The 16,625-nt window shown below is 37.5% G+C and overlaps 1 protein-coding gene across 1 annotated transcript; it reads right to left on the minus strand.

The window, feature by feature from the left end:
- Positions 1-11,909: 11,909 nt before the first annotated feature.
- On the minus strand, positions 11,910-12,514 carry LOC308609685 (sex-determining region Y protein-like; the record flags this gene model as incomplete). The annotated part of the gene is given in 2 exon segments (XM_081223395.1): positions 11,910-12,127; positions 12,130-12,514. Coding segments are annotated over 2 exon segments (603 nt in total).
- Between the last annotated feature and the right edge of the window lie 4,111 nt (positions 12,515-16,625).

Genomic DNA, 16,625 nt, shown 5'->3' on the forward strand with positions numbered 1-16,625 from the left:
AAATAAGGGAGCCTGATTCCTCCAGGTCTGTTTTCCTTTCTCAAGATTGCTTTGGCTATTCAAGGTCTTTTGTGTTTCCATACAAATTGTGGATTTTACTGTTATACTTCTGTGAAAAATGTCATTGGTAGTTTGAGAGGGATTTCACTGAATCTGTAGGTTGCTTTGGGAAGTATAGTCATTTTCACAATGTTGATTCTTCCAATCCAAGAACATGGTATATCTCTCCATCTGTTTGTATCATCTTTAATTTCTTTTATCAGTATCTTATAGTTTTCTGCATACAGGTCACTTTCCTCCTTAGGTAGGTTTATTCCTATGTATTTTAATCTTTTCATTGTGATGGTAAGTATGAGTGTTTCCTTAATTTCTCTTTCATATTTTTCATCATTAGTGTATAGGAATGCAAGAGATTTCTGTGCATTGATTTTGTATCCTGCTATGTTACCAAATTCATTGATTAGTTCTAGTAGTTTTCTCGTAGCATCTTTAGGATAGTCTATGAATAGTATCATGTTAACTGCAAACAGTGACAGCTTTATTCCTTCGTTTCTGATTTGGATTCCTTTTATTTCTTTTTCTCCTCTGATTGCTGTGGTTAAAACTTCCAAAACTATGTTGAATAATAGCGGTGAAATGGACAACCTTGTCTTGTTCCTGATCTTGGTGGAAAATGTTTCAGTTTTTCACCATTGAGGATGATGTTGGCTGTGGGTTTGTCATATATGGCCTTTATTATGGTGAGGTAAGTTCCTTCTATGCCTACCTTCTAGAGAGTTTTTAATCATAAATGGGTGTTTAATTTTGTTGAAATCTTTTTCTGCATCTCTGGAGATTATATTGTTTTCATCCTTCCGTTTGTTAATATGGTGTATCAAAATGATTGATTTCCATATATTGAAGAATCCTGGCATTGCTGAAATCAACCCCACTTGAACATGGTGTATGGTCCCTTTAATGTGCTATTGGAGTCTGTTTGCTAGTATTTTGTTGAGGATTTTTGCCTCTGTGTTCATCAGTGATATTGGTCTGCAGTTTTCCTTTTTTTGTGACATCTTTGTCTGGTTTTGGTATCAGAGTGATGGTGGCCTCGTAGAATTAGTTTGGGAGCATTCCTCTCTCTGCTATAGTTTGGAAGAGTTTGAGAAGGATAAGTGTTAGCTCTTCTCTGAATGTTTGATAGTTTGAGAAGGATAAGTGTTAACTCTTCTCTGAATGTTTGAGAGAATTCCCCTGTGAAACCATCTGGTCCTGAGCTTATTTTTATTTATTTACTTTTTTTTTGCAGTACGCGGACCTCTCACTCTTGTGGCCTCTCCCTTTGCGGAGCACAGGCTCCAGACATGCAGGCTCAGCAGCCATGGCTCACGGGCCTAGCCCCTCCACGTCATGTGGGATCTTCCCAGACCAGGGCACGAGCCCGTGTCCCCTGCATCATCAGGCGGACTCTCAACCACTGCGCCACCAGGGAAGCCCTGGTCCTGGGCTTTTGTTTGTTGGAAGATTTCTAATCACAGTTTCAATTTCAGTGCTTGTGATTGGTCTGTTTACATTTTATATATCTTCCTGGTTCAGTCTTGGAAGGTTGAGCTTTTCAAAGAATTTGTCCATTTCTTCCAGGTTTTCCATTTTATTGGCATATAGTTGTTTGTAGTAATCCCTCATGATTCTTCGTATTTCTGAAGTTTCACTTGTTACTTCTCCTTTTTCATTTCTAATTCTGTTGATTTGGGTCTTCTCCCCTTTTTTTTCTTGATGAGTCTGACTAGTGGTTTATCAAATTTTTTATCTTCTCGAAGAACCAGCTCTTAGTTTTATTGACTTTTGCTATTGCTTCCTTCATTTCTTTTTCATTGATTTCTGATATGAAGTTTATGATTTCTTTCCTTCTGCTAACTTCGTTTTTTTCCCCCGCCCCTTCTTTCTCTAATTGCTTTAGGTGTAAGATTAGGTTGTTTATTTGAGATGTCTCTTGTTTCTTGAGGTAGGATTGTATTGCTATACACTTCCCTCTTAGAACTGCTTTTGCTGCATCCCAGAGGTTTTGCATCATCGTGTTTTTATTGTCATTTGTTTCTAGGTATTTTTTGATTTCCTCTTTGATTTCTTCAGTGATCTCTTGCTTATTCAGTCGCACACTATTTAGCCTCCATGTGTTTGTATTTTTTACAGTTTTTGTCCTGTAATTGATATCTAGTCTCATAGTGTTGTGGTTGGAAAAAATACCTGATGCGAGTTCAATTTTCTTAAATTTACCAAGGCTTGATTTGTGACCCGGGATATAACCTCTCCTGGAGAATGTTCCATGAGCACTTGAGAAAAAAGTGTATTCTGGTGTTTGGGGATGGAATGTCCTATAAATATCTATTAAGTCTGCCTTGTTTAATGTGTCATTTCAAGCTTGTGTTTCCTTATTTATTTCCATTTTGGATGATCTGTCCATTGGTGAAGCTGGGGTTTTAAAGTACTCTACTATTATTGTTTTACTGTCTATTTTCTCTTTTATGGCTGTTAGCATTTGCCTTATGTATTGAGGTGCTCCTATGTTGGGTGAATAAATATTTACAATTGTCATATCTTCTTCTTGGTTTGATCCCTCGATCATTATGTAGTGTCCTGCTTTGTCTCTTATAATAGTCCTTATTGTAAAGCCTATTTTGTCTGGTATGAGAATTGCAACTGCAGCTTTCTTTTGATTTCCATTTGCATGGAATATCTTTTTTCATCCCTGCACTTTCAGTCTATATGTGTCCCTAGGTCTGAAGTGGGTATCTTGTAAACAGCATATATATGGGTCTTTTTTTTTTTTTTTTTTTCTTTTGTATCCCTTCAGCTAGTCTATGTCTTTTGGTTGGACCATTTAACCCATTTACCTTTAAGGTAATTATCGATATGTATGTTCTTATTACCATTTTCTTAATTGTTTTGGGGTTTCTTTTGTTGGTCTTTTCCTTCACTTGTGTTTCCTGCCTAGAGAAGTTCCTTGAGCATTTGTTGTAAAGCTGGTTTGGTGGTGCTGAATTCTCTTAAATTTTGCTTGTTGGTAAAGGTTTTAATTTCTCTGTTGAATCTGAATGATATCCTTGCTGGGTAGAGTAATCTTGGTTGCAGGTTTTTGCTTTGCATCACTTTAAATATGTCCTGCCACTCCCTTCTGGCTTGCCAAGTCTCTGCTGAAACTTTCTGATCAGCTCTTACCCTCATGGGGTTTCCCTTGTATGCTATCTCTTGCTTTTCCCTTGCTGCTTTTCCTATTTTTAGTTTGTGTTTAATTTTTGGTAGTCTGATTAATTTGTGTCTTGGCATGTTTCTCCTTGGGTTTATCCTGTAAGGGACTCTCTGCCTTTCCTGGACTTTATTGACTATTTCCTTTCCCATGTTAGGGAAGTTTTCAACTATAATCTCTTCAAATATTTTCTCAGACCCTTTATCTTTCTCTTCTTCTTCTGGGACCCTTATAATTCAAATGTTGATGCATTTAACATTGTCCCAGAGTTCTCTGAAACTGTCCTCAATTCTTTTCATTCCTTTCTCTTTATTCTGCTCTGTGGTAGTTATCTCCACTGTTTTATGTTCTGGGTCACTTAACTGTTCTTCTGCCTCAGTGATTCTGCTATTGATTCCTTCTAGAGGAGTTTAAATTTTATTTATTGTGTTGTTCATCATTATTTGTTTGCTCTTTAGATCTTTTGGCTCCTTGTTAAAAGTTTCCTGTATTTTCTCCATCTCTTTCCAAAATATTGGATCATCTTTACTATCATTACTCTGAATTCTTTTTCAGGTAGACTGCCTATTTCCTCTTCATTTGTTTGGTCTGGTGGCTTTTTACCTTGCTCCTTCATCTGCTGTGTATTTCTCTGTCGTCCCATTTTTCTTAACTTACTGAGTTTGGGGTCTCCTTTTCGCAGGCTGCAAGTTCATTGTTCCCATTGTTTCTGGTGTCTATCCCTGTGGGTAAGCTTGGTTCAGTGGCTTGTGTAGGCTTTTTGGTGGAGGGGACTGGTGCCTGTGTTCAGGTGGGTGGTGCTGGATCTTGTCTTTCTTGTGGGCAGGGCTGTATCCTGTGCTGTGTTTTAGGGTGTCTGTGAACTTAGTATGATTTTAGGCCACCTCTCTGTTAATGACTGGAGTTGTGTTCCTGTCTTGCTAGTTGTTTGTCATAGGGCATCCATCACTGGAGCTGGTTGGCCATTGGGTGGAGCTGGGTCTTAGCTTTGAGATGGAGATCTGTGGGAGAGCTCTTGCCAATTGATATTATTTAGGGCTGGGAAGTCTCTGGTGGTCCAAAGTCCTGAACTCAGCTCTCCCACCTTGGAGGCTCAGGTCTGACACCTGGCCAGAGTCCCAAGACCCTGTCAGCCACATGGCTCAGAGGAAAAGTGGGAATAAAGGAAAGAAAAAAAATGATAATAAATAAATAAATAAATAATAATTAAAATAATTAAAATATAAAATATTATTAAAATTAAAAAGTAATTAAAAGAAGAAGAAGAGAGCAACCAAACCAAAACCAAATTCACCAATGATAACAAGCACTAAAATCTATACTAAGTTAAACATAAAAATCAGAAACAAGTCAGTCGCAGACAGCAAACCCCAAGTCTACTGTTGCTCCTAAAGTCCACCGCCTCAAGTTGGGATGATTTTTTGTCTCTTCAGATATTCCACAGATGCAGGGTACCTCAAGTTGATTGTGGGGATTTAGTCCACTGTTATTGAGGCTGCCTGGAGAAATTTCCCTTTCTCTTCTTTGTTCTCACGGCTCCTGGGGTTCAGCTTTGGTTTTGGCCCCACTACTGTGTGTAGGTTGCCCTCACTCAGGCTTCTGGTCCTATCCACAAAGGATAGGGTTAAACAGTGACTGAGTAGGGGGCTCTGGCTCACTCAGGCTGGGGGAAGGGTGGGATAGAGTAGACATAATTGGAATGCGGGACGAGCCTGCGGCAGTGGAGGTTGCGGTGTCTTTGCACCAGCCTGAGGCACGCCGTGTGTCCTCCCGGGGAAGTTGCCCCTGGATCACTGGACCCTGGCAGTGGTGGGCTGCACAGGCTCCCGGGAGAGGAGGTGTGGATAGTGACCTGTACTAACACACAGGCTTCTTGGTGGCTGCAGCAGCAGCCTTAGTGTCTCATGCCCGTCTCTGGGGTCCGTGCTGATAGCCTCAGCACGCACCCATCTCTGGAGCTGGTTTAGGCAGTGCTCTACCTTCTGTGGGCAGACAGGGAAGGAATCCCCTCTCCTCGCACCCCTTGAAACAATGGTCTCTTGGCCCTTAGGGCTGGACTCTTAGTTCCAGACTTTTTCCCAGACTCCCTCATGGCTAGCTGTGATGCACTAACTCCCTTCAGGCTTTGTTCACGCAGCCAACCCCAGTCCTCTGCCTGGGATCTGACCTCCAAAGCCCGAGCCTCAGCTCCCAGCCATCATCCACCCCGGTGGGTGAGCAGACAAGACTCTCAGGCTGGTGAGTGCTGGTCGGCACCGATCCTCTGTGCCAGAATCTCTCCACTTTGCCCTCTGCAACCCTGTTGCTGTATTCTCCTCCGAGGTTCCAAAGCATCCCCCATCTCCGCCAGTGAAGGGCTTCCTAGTGTGTGCGAACTTTTCCTCCCTCACAGCTCCCTCCCCGTGGTGTAGGTCCCATCCCTATTCTTTTGTCTCTGTTTTTCCTGTTTTCTTTTGCCCTACCCAAGTACATAGGGAGTTTCTTGCCTTTTGGGAAGTCTGAGGTCTTCTGCCAGCGTTCAGTAGGTGTTCTGTAGGAGTTGTTCCCCGTGTAGATGTAGTTCTGATGTATTTGTGGGGAGGAAGGTGATCTCCACATCTCACTCCTCCACCATCTTGGAGGTCCACCTCCATGGTCTTTCTTATAAATATCAATATTAATACTTAGTTCTCGTAAATGCCGACCTTGTCCTAGGTACTTTATATAATTTACCGTTTGAACCCTTGTACACGTTAAATTATTTAGTCTTTACACTATCCCAGAGAGGTAGGTTTTTCTTTTGTTTTTGTTGTTGTCATTTTATTATAATTAATACTAGCTTGTTTTTTGGTAATGCCAACCTCCATCTAATTACTTTATATACACTTTCTCATTAAATCCTCAAATACCTTAACTTATTTAGCCTCTGGAGCATCCCAGTGATGTAGTTTTTTCTTCTTTTTGTTATTATTATTATACCATTTTCATTAAAATTATTACCAGTTAGTCCTTTAGTAAACCTGAACTCCGACTTGATATGCTATAAACATTTAATCATTGAATTTACACCTTAACTTATTTAGACTTTACAGTATCCCAGTGATGTAGGTTTTCTTTGTTTTTATTTATCACTATTATTGTTATTATTACGAGTTATTTTTAATAATGTCGAACTCTATTCTGCGTACTTTATGTAAATTTACTCATTGAATTTAGGTATTTTAATTTATTTAGTCTTCACGGCCTAGGGGTGAGGTAGTTTTCTTTTTGTTTTTTCATATTATTAATCGTAATCATTATTATCAGTTAGTTCCTTAGTAAGGTAGACCACTTCTATGTATGTTACATGCACTTACTCATTGAGCCCTTATCCACGTAAACTTTTTAATCTTCAAAGTATCCCAGTGAGGTAGGATTTGTTGTTCTTATTTTATTATTTTTACTGGGGAATTCTTTACTAATGCTGATCTCTATTCTAAGTATTTAGTATACATTTTTTCATTGACTCCTATACACTTTAAAATATTTTGTTTTCACAGATTCCAGTTAGGAAGGTTTTGCTATTGTTCTTCTTTCTTCTTATTAATAATTATAAGTATTATTACCAGTTAGTTCTTTACTGATGCCAACCTTTGTTCTAAGTACTTATATAGATGGATTCATTCAATCACTCTTATACACCTTAGCTTATTTACTCTTCACAGCATCCCACTGAAGTAGAGTTTGTTGTTTTTGTTATTTCATTATTTTTGATTTATTATTTTCACTACCAGTTGGTTTTTACTAGTGCTGACCTCTGTTGAAAGTGCTGTGCATGCATACATTTACTCATTGAGCCCTATACACCTTATTTAGTTGTCACAGATCTCATGCAGTAGGTTTTATTGTTATTGCTATTTTATTGTTATCAATAATAATTTGATATTATTCTTTATAGTTAGTTCTTTATTATTTTCATATATTTACAGTTTGAATCCTATAAACCTTAACTTATTTAGTCTTTACAGTATACCAGTGAGGTAGGTTTTGATGTTGTTATTTTATTATTATTAATATATATAAGTTAGTTCTTTATAAAATTAACATCTGTTCTGGTACATTATAAATACTTATGCATTCATTTCTATATGCATTAATTTAGTTAGTTTTTTAAAGATTAATGCTTGTCTTTACTTTGATACATTTATCAAATTCTATAATCCTTGAATTCTATAGTCTTTAATCTTTACAAAACACCATTGAGGCATGTTTTGTTGTTACAGTTATTGTTGTTGTTGTCGTTATTACCACTTTGTTCTTTACTAATGCCAGCCTCTGTTGTAAGCCCTTTGGGTACATTTACCTATTGAATCCTATACACCTTAACTAATTTAGTCTCCACAGCATCCCAGATAGGTAGGTTTTGGTTTTGGTTATATTATTATTATTGTTTACTATTACTAGTTAGTTCTTTACTAATGCTGACCTCTTTTCTAAGTAGTTTGATATATTAACTCATTCAGTGTGTTTTGTTGTTTTTGTTGTTGTTGTTTTTGAGGTATGTGGGCCTCTCACTGTTGTGGTCTCTCCCGTTGCAGAGCACAGGCTCCGGATGCACAAGCTCAGCGGCCATGGCTCACGGGCCTAGCCACTCCACGGCATGTGGGATCTTTCCGGACCGGGGCACGAACCCGTGTCCCCTGCGTCGGCAGGCAGAACCCCAACCAATGCGCCACCAGGGAAGCCCCTCATTCAGTCTTACACACTTTAACATATTCATTGAGTGAGGTAGGTATTATGTTATTTGTATTTTTATTATTAATAGTCCCTATTATTATTACTTGTTTGTCTTTTACTAATGCCATCCTCTTTTCTAAATTCTTTAGATACATTTATTCATTCAGTCCCTATATGCCTTAACTTCCTAAATCTTTCATAGTATCCCAATGATATATTTTGGTTCATTTTCATTATGTATTATTATTTTTGTTGTTGTTACTAGTTAGTGTTTTATTAATGCCAAGCTCTGTTCTAAGTACTTCAACACACTTATTCATTGACTCCTCTACACACTCACTTAGACTTCACAGCATCCATGTAGTAGGTTTTCTTTGTTTATCATCATCATGATTTCATTACTACTTAGCTTTTGCTAATCTTGACCTCTCTTCTTACTACTCTATATACATTTATGCATTGAATCCTACTCATCTTAATTTCTTTAGTGTTCACAGCATACCATTGAAGTACATTTTGTTGTTGTTGTAATCTTAGTACTATTATTATTATTACTATTGCTATTGTTATTATTGTTTAGTTCCCTACCAGTGCTGACCTCTGTTCTTAGTACATTGTTTACCTTTACTCATCGAACCCTGTACACCTGAATTTATTTAATCTTCACAGCATCCCAGTGGTGTCATTGTTTTTTAACTATTACTACTAGCTAGTTCTTTAAAAATCTGAGCCTCTAGCTTTAGTACATTATATATATTTCACCTTTGAATCATATATACTTTAATGTATTTATTTTTCCCAGCATCCCACTGAAGTAGGTTTGGTTGGGTTTTTTTGTTATTATTAAATTTTGCAAGTGTTACTAATTACTTCATTACTAATGCCATCCTCTGTTCTAAGTACTTTGTATATTTACTCCTTGAATCTTATATACCTTTACTTATTTAGTCTCATAGCATCCCAGTAAGGAGGTTTTGTTGTTGTTATCATTATTATTATCATTATCACTGTCATCGTCACCATTACTATTAATAGTACTTTAATAATGTCAACCCCTGAGTATGTTAAATATATTTACTCATTACATCTTTATGCCCCTTAGTTTCTCCAGTCTTCACAGCACCTCAGTGAAGTAGGAGTTTTTTGTTCTTTTTATTTTTGGTTATTATTTTTACTATTTAGTTCTTTGCCAATGCCGACATCTGTTCTAAGTACTTAAAATATATTTACTCCTTGAAACCTATACACCTTTAAGTAACTTAGTCCTCTCTGTATCCCACTGAGGTAGGTTGTCACTGTTGTTTTCTTATTATTACTATCATTAGTTGTTACTTTGTTACCAGTGCTGACCTCTGTTCTAAGAACTATGTGTATTGTCACTTCCAGCATACTATATACCTTCACTTATTTAGTCTTCATAGTATCTCAGTGGGTGTGTTTTGTTCTTGTTATTTTGTTATTATTATTATCATTACCAACTGGTTTTTTAATAATCTTTAGTTTTGTTTTTAATACTTTATATACTTTTACTCATTGAATCAGCATATACCTTCACTTATAGAGTCTTCCCTACAGCCCAGTGGGGTTGGCTTTGTTTTTGTTGTTGTTCTTTTATTTTTGTTTATTATTCTTATTATTCCCATTAATTTTTATTATTACTGCTATTTAAAGGTGAAGAAACTGAGGGCCAGACATGTAAAGGAAAGAGTTCAATGTCAGATCTGGTAAATGGCAAAGAAAGGAGTCAGATCCAGGTTGCATCTGGAGGCCATGCTATTACTTCATACCGTTAAATATTTTTTAAATGTTGGCATTTTAAAATATGACAAATATTCATTATAAATATAAGAATACTCGGGCTTCCCTGGTGGCGCAGTGGTTGAGAGTCCGCCTGCCGATGCAGGGGACGCAGGTTCGTGCCCCGGTCTGGGAAGATCCCACATGCCGCGGAGCGGCTGGGCCCCTGAGCCATGGCTGCTGAGCCTGCGCGTCCGGAGCCTGTGCTCTGCAACGGGAGAGGCCACAACAGTGAGAGGCCCGCGAACCGCATAAAAAAACAAAACAAAACAAAAACAACAACAACAAAAGAATACTTCTTATCAATACTTGCTAAAACAAACAAACACTTGCAAAAAATAAGCAAAAGCATCCGTATATTTCCTAGGTATATTCTCGGAAGAAATTCATGTAAATATTCTCTCATGGACATGTATACAAATGTACAAAGGATGTCACTAATTGTAATGACTAAAACCAGAAGTGTCCATTCGCATGTCCATAAAAAACAAAATAAATAAAATGAAATATACACAGTAATTTCTAAAACAAACCAACTGAATGTCACCGACACTATATTAAACAAAAGAAACTAGGCATAATATTTTATATTTTAATTTATTTGAAGTTCAAGAAAGGGAAAAAATAACCTATTTTGATGAAGGTCAGAGTGGAGGTTATTTCTGAACACGTGGAAAGAGAGGTGTTAAACCTAAAACACAAATACATATAAATGTAAAAATGTATGTAAAATATTTTAAAATGCAAGGTAGTTTAGGCAGTTGTTTGAAAGGTTATTACAACGTACAGTTCTCATTTGGGCTGCATGAATCTCCGATTAAGAAATACTGTTTCTGGAACAAATCAGTCTTTGAAGATAACTCCCCTTTTACCCTGAACTTTCTTTCAAAAACCTCACATTTCATTCTAATAAGTACTATTTTCATGTTTTGAGTTTTATTATTTGAGGTATTTTTTAAAGGTTTGGAATATATGTATTGGAAAGTTGACTTTGATATATATCATACAGTGTGATACATATTGACCATCGGCTTATTTTTATTCCAAAAAGTGATGCTTTTCTTTGCAAACTGCCAGGTTTTCTACCTTAGCCTGTATGCAAATTTTATAATGCCTTTGACTTGTATTTTCACTGACATCTCATCAGGTTCACCAGACGGGGGCTCCCTCCTCCCATCGCCCACCTCACCGCCATAATCTGAATGGTTTGATACCTCTCTCTCTCCCCCTCTTTCTCCCCCCTCTCCTTCCCTCTCTCTCTCTCCCTCCTTCCCTCGCTCTCTCTCTCTCTCTTCCTTGCAGGAACGTAATAGTTAAGCGGCAATAGAAACAAGTACCTTGCCATTGTTAAAAGAAAATTTTCGGAAAAGCGGCGAAACCGTGAGCCCCATAGGAGCTAATTACAGATTTCTTTTTACCCGATAGACTTTATAATCGGTTCAAAATAGAGGTCGAAGCGTGCAGAGTTTGTGTGGACTGAAGGAATTGAGCTGCAAATGGCAGCAAAACTGGTTTTTCCACAACGGGAAGAGGACCCAATATAAACTGTCAAAGGAGATAGAATGTACATATGTATTCACTAACTATGTGCAGTTTACGACCTGCAAAGTAGCTGAAAAGACCAAGCAACAGACCGTCTACAGGGGAGTGGTTTAGGAGTTAGGAAGATTTCCATCGAAGTGCGACATTTTTTCCCTATACCATAAATCCGTGAGTGTTTCTCGAAGCACTATAGTTTTGAGTTACAGTATTTAAAATAAAGAGTGAGAATTCTATTGTCTATGCTGACGATCACCGGACTACTAATATATACGAATACCTATCTAATGGCCAATCTCGGGAACAACTAAAATTAGATATAAAAATATTTCCACTAATAGGAAAAACAGATGGCCTTTGAACTCAAGCAGTTTCAGTGTTGTTAAGATACTTTCTTAATAGTTAGTATTCTTTCGAGCAGTCATAAACAAAGGTTCAGTCATATTGTAATGTCCTAATTCTTTATATGTTAAACATGTTTATGTGGCTTATTTTGAAATTAAGTCACAGGTGAAGTAATAGTAAAATTGAGATGAATAGGGCCTTTGATAGCGAGAGTAAGGAAATCAGCATCGAAAATAAACGTGAGAAAGTTCGGGCTCTGAACTATAGTAAAAGGGGACGTCCGCAGGTCTGCGTAGCCTGTGTTACCCTATTGTGGCGCAGGCTTGTCCAGCTGCTGCGATGCTCCTGGGGCAGGAGTGAGCTGCTTATGTTCGTGGGCTGTGAGTGGCTTAACCGGCTTTCCATTCGTGAACGTGTGGCCTTGGCACAACCGTCCTTGTATGTGAAGGGGTACAACGTCTCCTCTATGTGCATTCGGCTGCACCGTACTGAAGAGTCTGCGGGAAGCGATTTCTGTGGCCTCTTGGCCTTCCGACGAGGTCGATATTTATAGCCCGGGTATTTGTCTCGGTGCATGGCTCGTAGTCTCTGTGCCTCCTCGAAGAATGGCTGCTTTTCGGCTTCTGTAAGCATTTTCCAGTCGTATCCCAGGCGCTTACTGATCTCTGAGTTTCGCATTTGGGGATTCTCTAGAGCCACCTTTCGCCTTTGATCACGAGACCACACAATGAAGGCGTTCATGGGTCGCTTGACGCGGTCCTGGCCGCTCTCTCTACCATTTCCTCCAGTTTCGCACCGATCATTTGAGCTACCGTTGTCCGTCCACAGTAGGGAAGGGGCTTTCCCAAAGTCGCGGGTATTTCGTTGCTGTACCGCTGGGCTGTAATCCTCACCGTTCACAATTCTGAACATGGCAGAAGCGTATGATTGCACCGTTTAAAAAGGGTGAGGAAGCAAAATTCGAAGGTGTAAGCGTTACGAAAATTATCTTGCTATTCAAGGGTTATTTCTACGAGGGACTGACTGACTATAGCTTTTGCAGTGAAATATGTACTTCTCCGCCCCCAACACCTCCCCTCAATACCGCCCCCGGCCCTCAGCCAAAGCCCGCCCAACCAACCTACTTACTCTCAAGGGAAACTACTTAGTAGGATTGTAACGCTCTGCTTTCTGCTTTGTTTACATCTAATCAAAACCGCTGAAGGTGCTAACACCTGCTTTAAAATAAATACAAACTTTGTCACTATAAAGCTATTTTATTATCCCCTTAATTCAAAGGTTGAAGGTGCAACAGAGATACTAACGAATTTTTTATCGTTATGAATGTAAGTGAGTGTTATCTTAAACACAAAGCTTAAAGACAACCTGAACCTGTTAGCCATTAGAACACACAGGATACTGAATTCATGCTAATCATGATCCTTGTTTCTTCACTTCTACCTAAAGTACAATTGAAAATTCTATATCAGTATTCCAGTGGCAAGTAACTCGGAATTCTACTATCTATGCTGACGATGATCGGAATGCTAATATATACTAACAGCTATTTAATAGGCAATCTTAGAAACAATTAAATTAAATATAAAAAGTGTTCCATTGAAGAAAAACAAATGACCTTGGAACCCAAGCAGTTCCGTCGTGTTAATGTAACACTTAAAAGGGACTGGGTTTTTGTTCTGGCGGGGGGTGGGGGTGGGGGTGATTTGAGAGGGTAGGCTATACAGAAGTATACTTGTCATTCTCTACTGCACTTTTACATAACGGATGATCAAAACTAAACAAAACAAAAAATAACGATGTTTTAGAAATCTAAGTTTCTAAATTATAGCTATCAATTCGTCGTCGTCTTTTATATTCTACTTCAAACTTAGGACAAAATTAGAAGGTCATACTTTACAAAGTGAAATAAGTGAATACCTCCTCCAAATAAATACTTAAGGCACAATTGGGAGTTTTCATTAAATATGTGCATGTAATAAAATAGGAGAAATCTTCCCCGACACAAGTTTTAAAACTGTATTTGGAAAATGGGAGTAAAAATTATAGGCTGCACAGGACATAACCTATGAAAAATTAAAATTAAAAAAAATCTCACCAAGACTGCCAAAGAATGATGCCAAAATTCCTAAGAAAATAAAACTTAAATGATCCCTGCCTTACATGCAAAAAAAATCTGCATAACCAAATGTGATTTAAGCAATAAGACATCTGATACAATGAATAATAGAAACTCCAAACAGAAATTAACTTAATCAAAAGACATGTATAAATCCCATAATCTGTATCCTGTCATCAAAGTTTAGTATTCAAGATCCAAATAAAATGTAAAATATTGTTACTTGGTCCAATTTGAAACAAACATCTTACTACAGAATCAGAAGTTTAAATTGCACTCATACACAAAAGCAGATTTTGTAAAGCTGGAAATTGTTTAACATGTGAGAAAAGATTATATACCATTTCAAAATTGAAATTAAAAAGCAAAGAGAGATACATTCTGCAATGTGGAGGAACCTTGAAAACATCAAGCTTTGTGAAAAAAGGCAGTCACCAGAGGACAGATACTGGAAGTTTCCATTTATATGAAATCCCCAGAGGACACAAATGCAGAGACAGGAACCAAATTAGTGATGGTTGCCCAGGACTCAATAAGAGGGAGTGGGCATGAGGAGGAACTGTTACCAGGTACAGGGTTTCCTTCTGGAGTGATGAAATATTCTGGAACTAGATACAGGTGACAGTTGCACAGCATTATGAATGTACTTAAGTACTGAATTGTACCGTTTAAATGATTAAAATGAATGTTATGTATATTTAACCACAATGAAAAAGAAGAAAAATAGGACCTCACAGGTATGAATATAATTACATAAATGGTTGGGGAAGAGTCTTTTGGAGGAAGGGTGGCAAGAACATTTAAATTAAAAAAAAAGAGATTTCAGTGCTTTTAGACCTCCAGCTCCTAGAACAGGGCCTGGCATGTATTAGGTTCTTGAAATATTTCCTCAATGCTTCAATTAACAAAAGGAGTGAAAATAGCTCCAAGCTTGGAGAAGGAAAGAGAACTGGTAATCCACTTTAAAACAAACAAACAAACAAACAAACAAAATAGCAAGAGCCTCTAAAGTAATGATTTTTCATGCAAGAATGGAGGAAAGGAGATGGAGAGAGAGAGGCATGGCCCACCTCAGTAATATGATATCATGTTTGTTTCTTTGAGTGCATTTTTCGTGTTTCACCTCATTTTGATCTCAGAAGCAAGGCTGATACTCACTCTCTATGCCCAGGTACAATATTTAACAGTTCTTACAATATTGTGCCTTTATGCCAGAGAGTAAAAGCGTGCTTCCCTGAACTCCTGGGCAACTGGGATACCACCCCCATCCCCCATATTCATTAAAGAAAAGTTTAAGGCACTATTGTGTTAAATGACTACCACCTTTCCTATTCATTCCTGACTATGTCTCAACAGTTAACTATGATTTCCTCAATCAGACCCAGAAGCTAAGTGGTAGGAAGTGATATGGCCCTGCCAATATTAAATCCAAACAGGATTTACTAAGAACAAAGTTCACAAAACAAACAAACAAAGTCATTTTTTCTTTTGGTGGGATTACTGTTCTAGAATATAAAAATGCTCAAGAGATATTAGATTCAAGTAATTTCATATAGACTTCCTTCTCAAATTAGAATAAAAATGGATGAGAACTGAAAATGATAACTGAGATTATTCTGGTGAAATCAACTGTACTTGGGGTAGTACTGATATGCACTTTATTCTCATGAGTTTAATAGCCCCTGTGTAGCTCTCATTTTAATTTCTATGGTGAATGGAAACACAGCTCAACAGTTTTTACACAATAAAACCCACAAATTTTTACATTAGTAATTTATATATTTTCTTCCTCATCACCCCCCATCTCCTACACCACCCCCCAGCCCCCAAAATTAGAACATCTTCAAATTAAGATGTGGATACAAGGAAAATTACATGGATGTTACTCCATTTATTTCCTCTAAATGTATCAGGACCTTCCCATCAAAATATGAATATATGGAGTTAAAGGGTAACTCCCCCACAAATCTTAAACCAGTTGGAGTTTACTAATCTAAATCCACTTATGTGTGCATTTCCTTTGCAGTTTGTCTGTGAGCTTTTTTTTGTTTTGTTTTGTTTTTTAAGCCTAATGATACATAAGACACAAACAACAAAAGAAAAATACATAAAGTACACAGCAGCCAGTGTTAAAATATTTGTGCATCAAAGGACACTATGAAGTAAATGAAAAGATTAAATAGAATAATACTAAATTTATGGGTTTTAACAAATTTTATAAATAGCTAATTTCCTTTGGAACTTTAGAGTCAAATGCCTTTAAGGTCTGTTTATTTATTTGCTCCTTTTTTTGTTTTTTAAGTTTTGCTGGATTCGTAAAATAATTATGGCCTGGATTTAAAGAACTGAAATGAAATATTCTTTGAATGTGTTAGATACAAATCAATGCTCAGTTATTTCATTGTTCCAAGACTTTAAACAAGTAAACCATATAGATTCCCTTAAACATGATCGATTTTACTGCTATCTCCTTTCCAGTGGCTTCCTAATTAATCTGGGAGGGGGGGGGGAGAAAAAGAAACCACCGGAAAAAAGAAACTTACTAATACATATCCACTGTGTTTAGTTTACAATGATAAAATAATGCTGCTTGTTTTCTTCTCTAGCCTCAAACACTTTGTTTTAGTTTACCATTTTGACATTTCCAAAATATAGGAGATTGTCTAAAAAATGGCCTAACCCAAAGCATTTTCCCATATCAGTTGTAACTGATGGTATTAAAAAGACATATCTCTGCTAGCCAGGTCTAAAATATGTAAAAAGGAAACTGATTACAATGCGCTCCTCCTTTCTACCTTGAAACATACAGGTGGCCTCACTCCTTTCATTTCACTTCTGATGCACAAGCATGACCTACTCTTTTTAATTCCTCTAATCAGCTCAGATGTTGTTTGTCTTAGCTTGTGC

Source organism: Mesoplodon bidens (assembly GCF_964165515.1).
Source record: "Mesoplodon bidens genome assembly, chromosome: Y".
NCBI lineage: Eukaryota > Metazoa > Chordata > Mammalia > Artiodactyla > Ziphiidae > Mesoplodon > Mesoplodon bidens.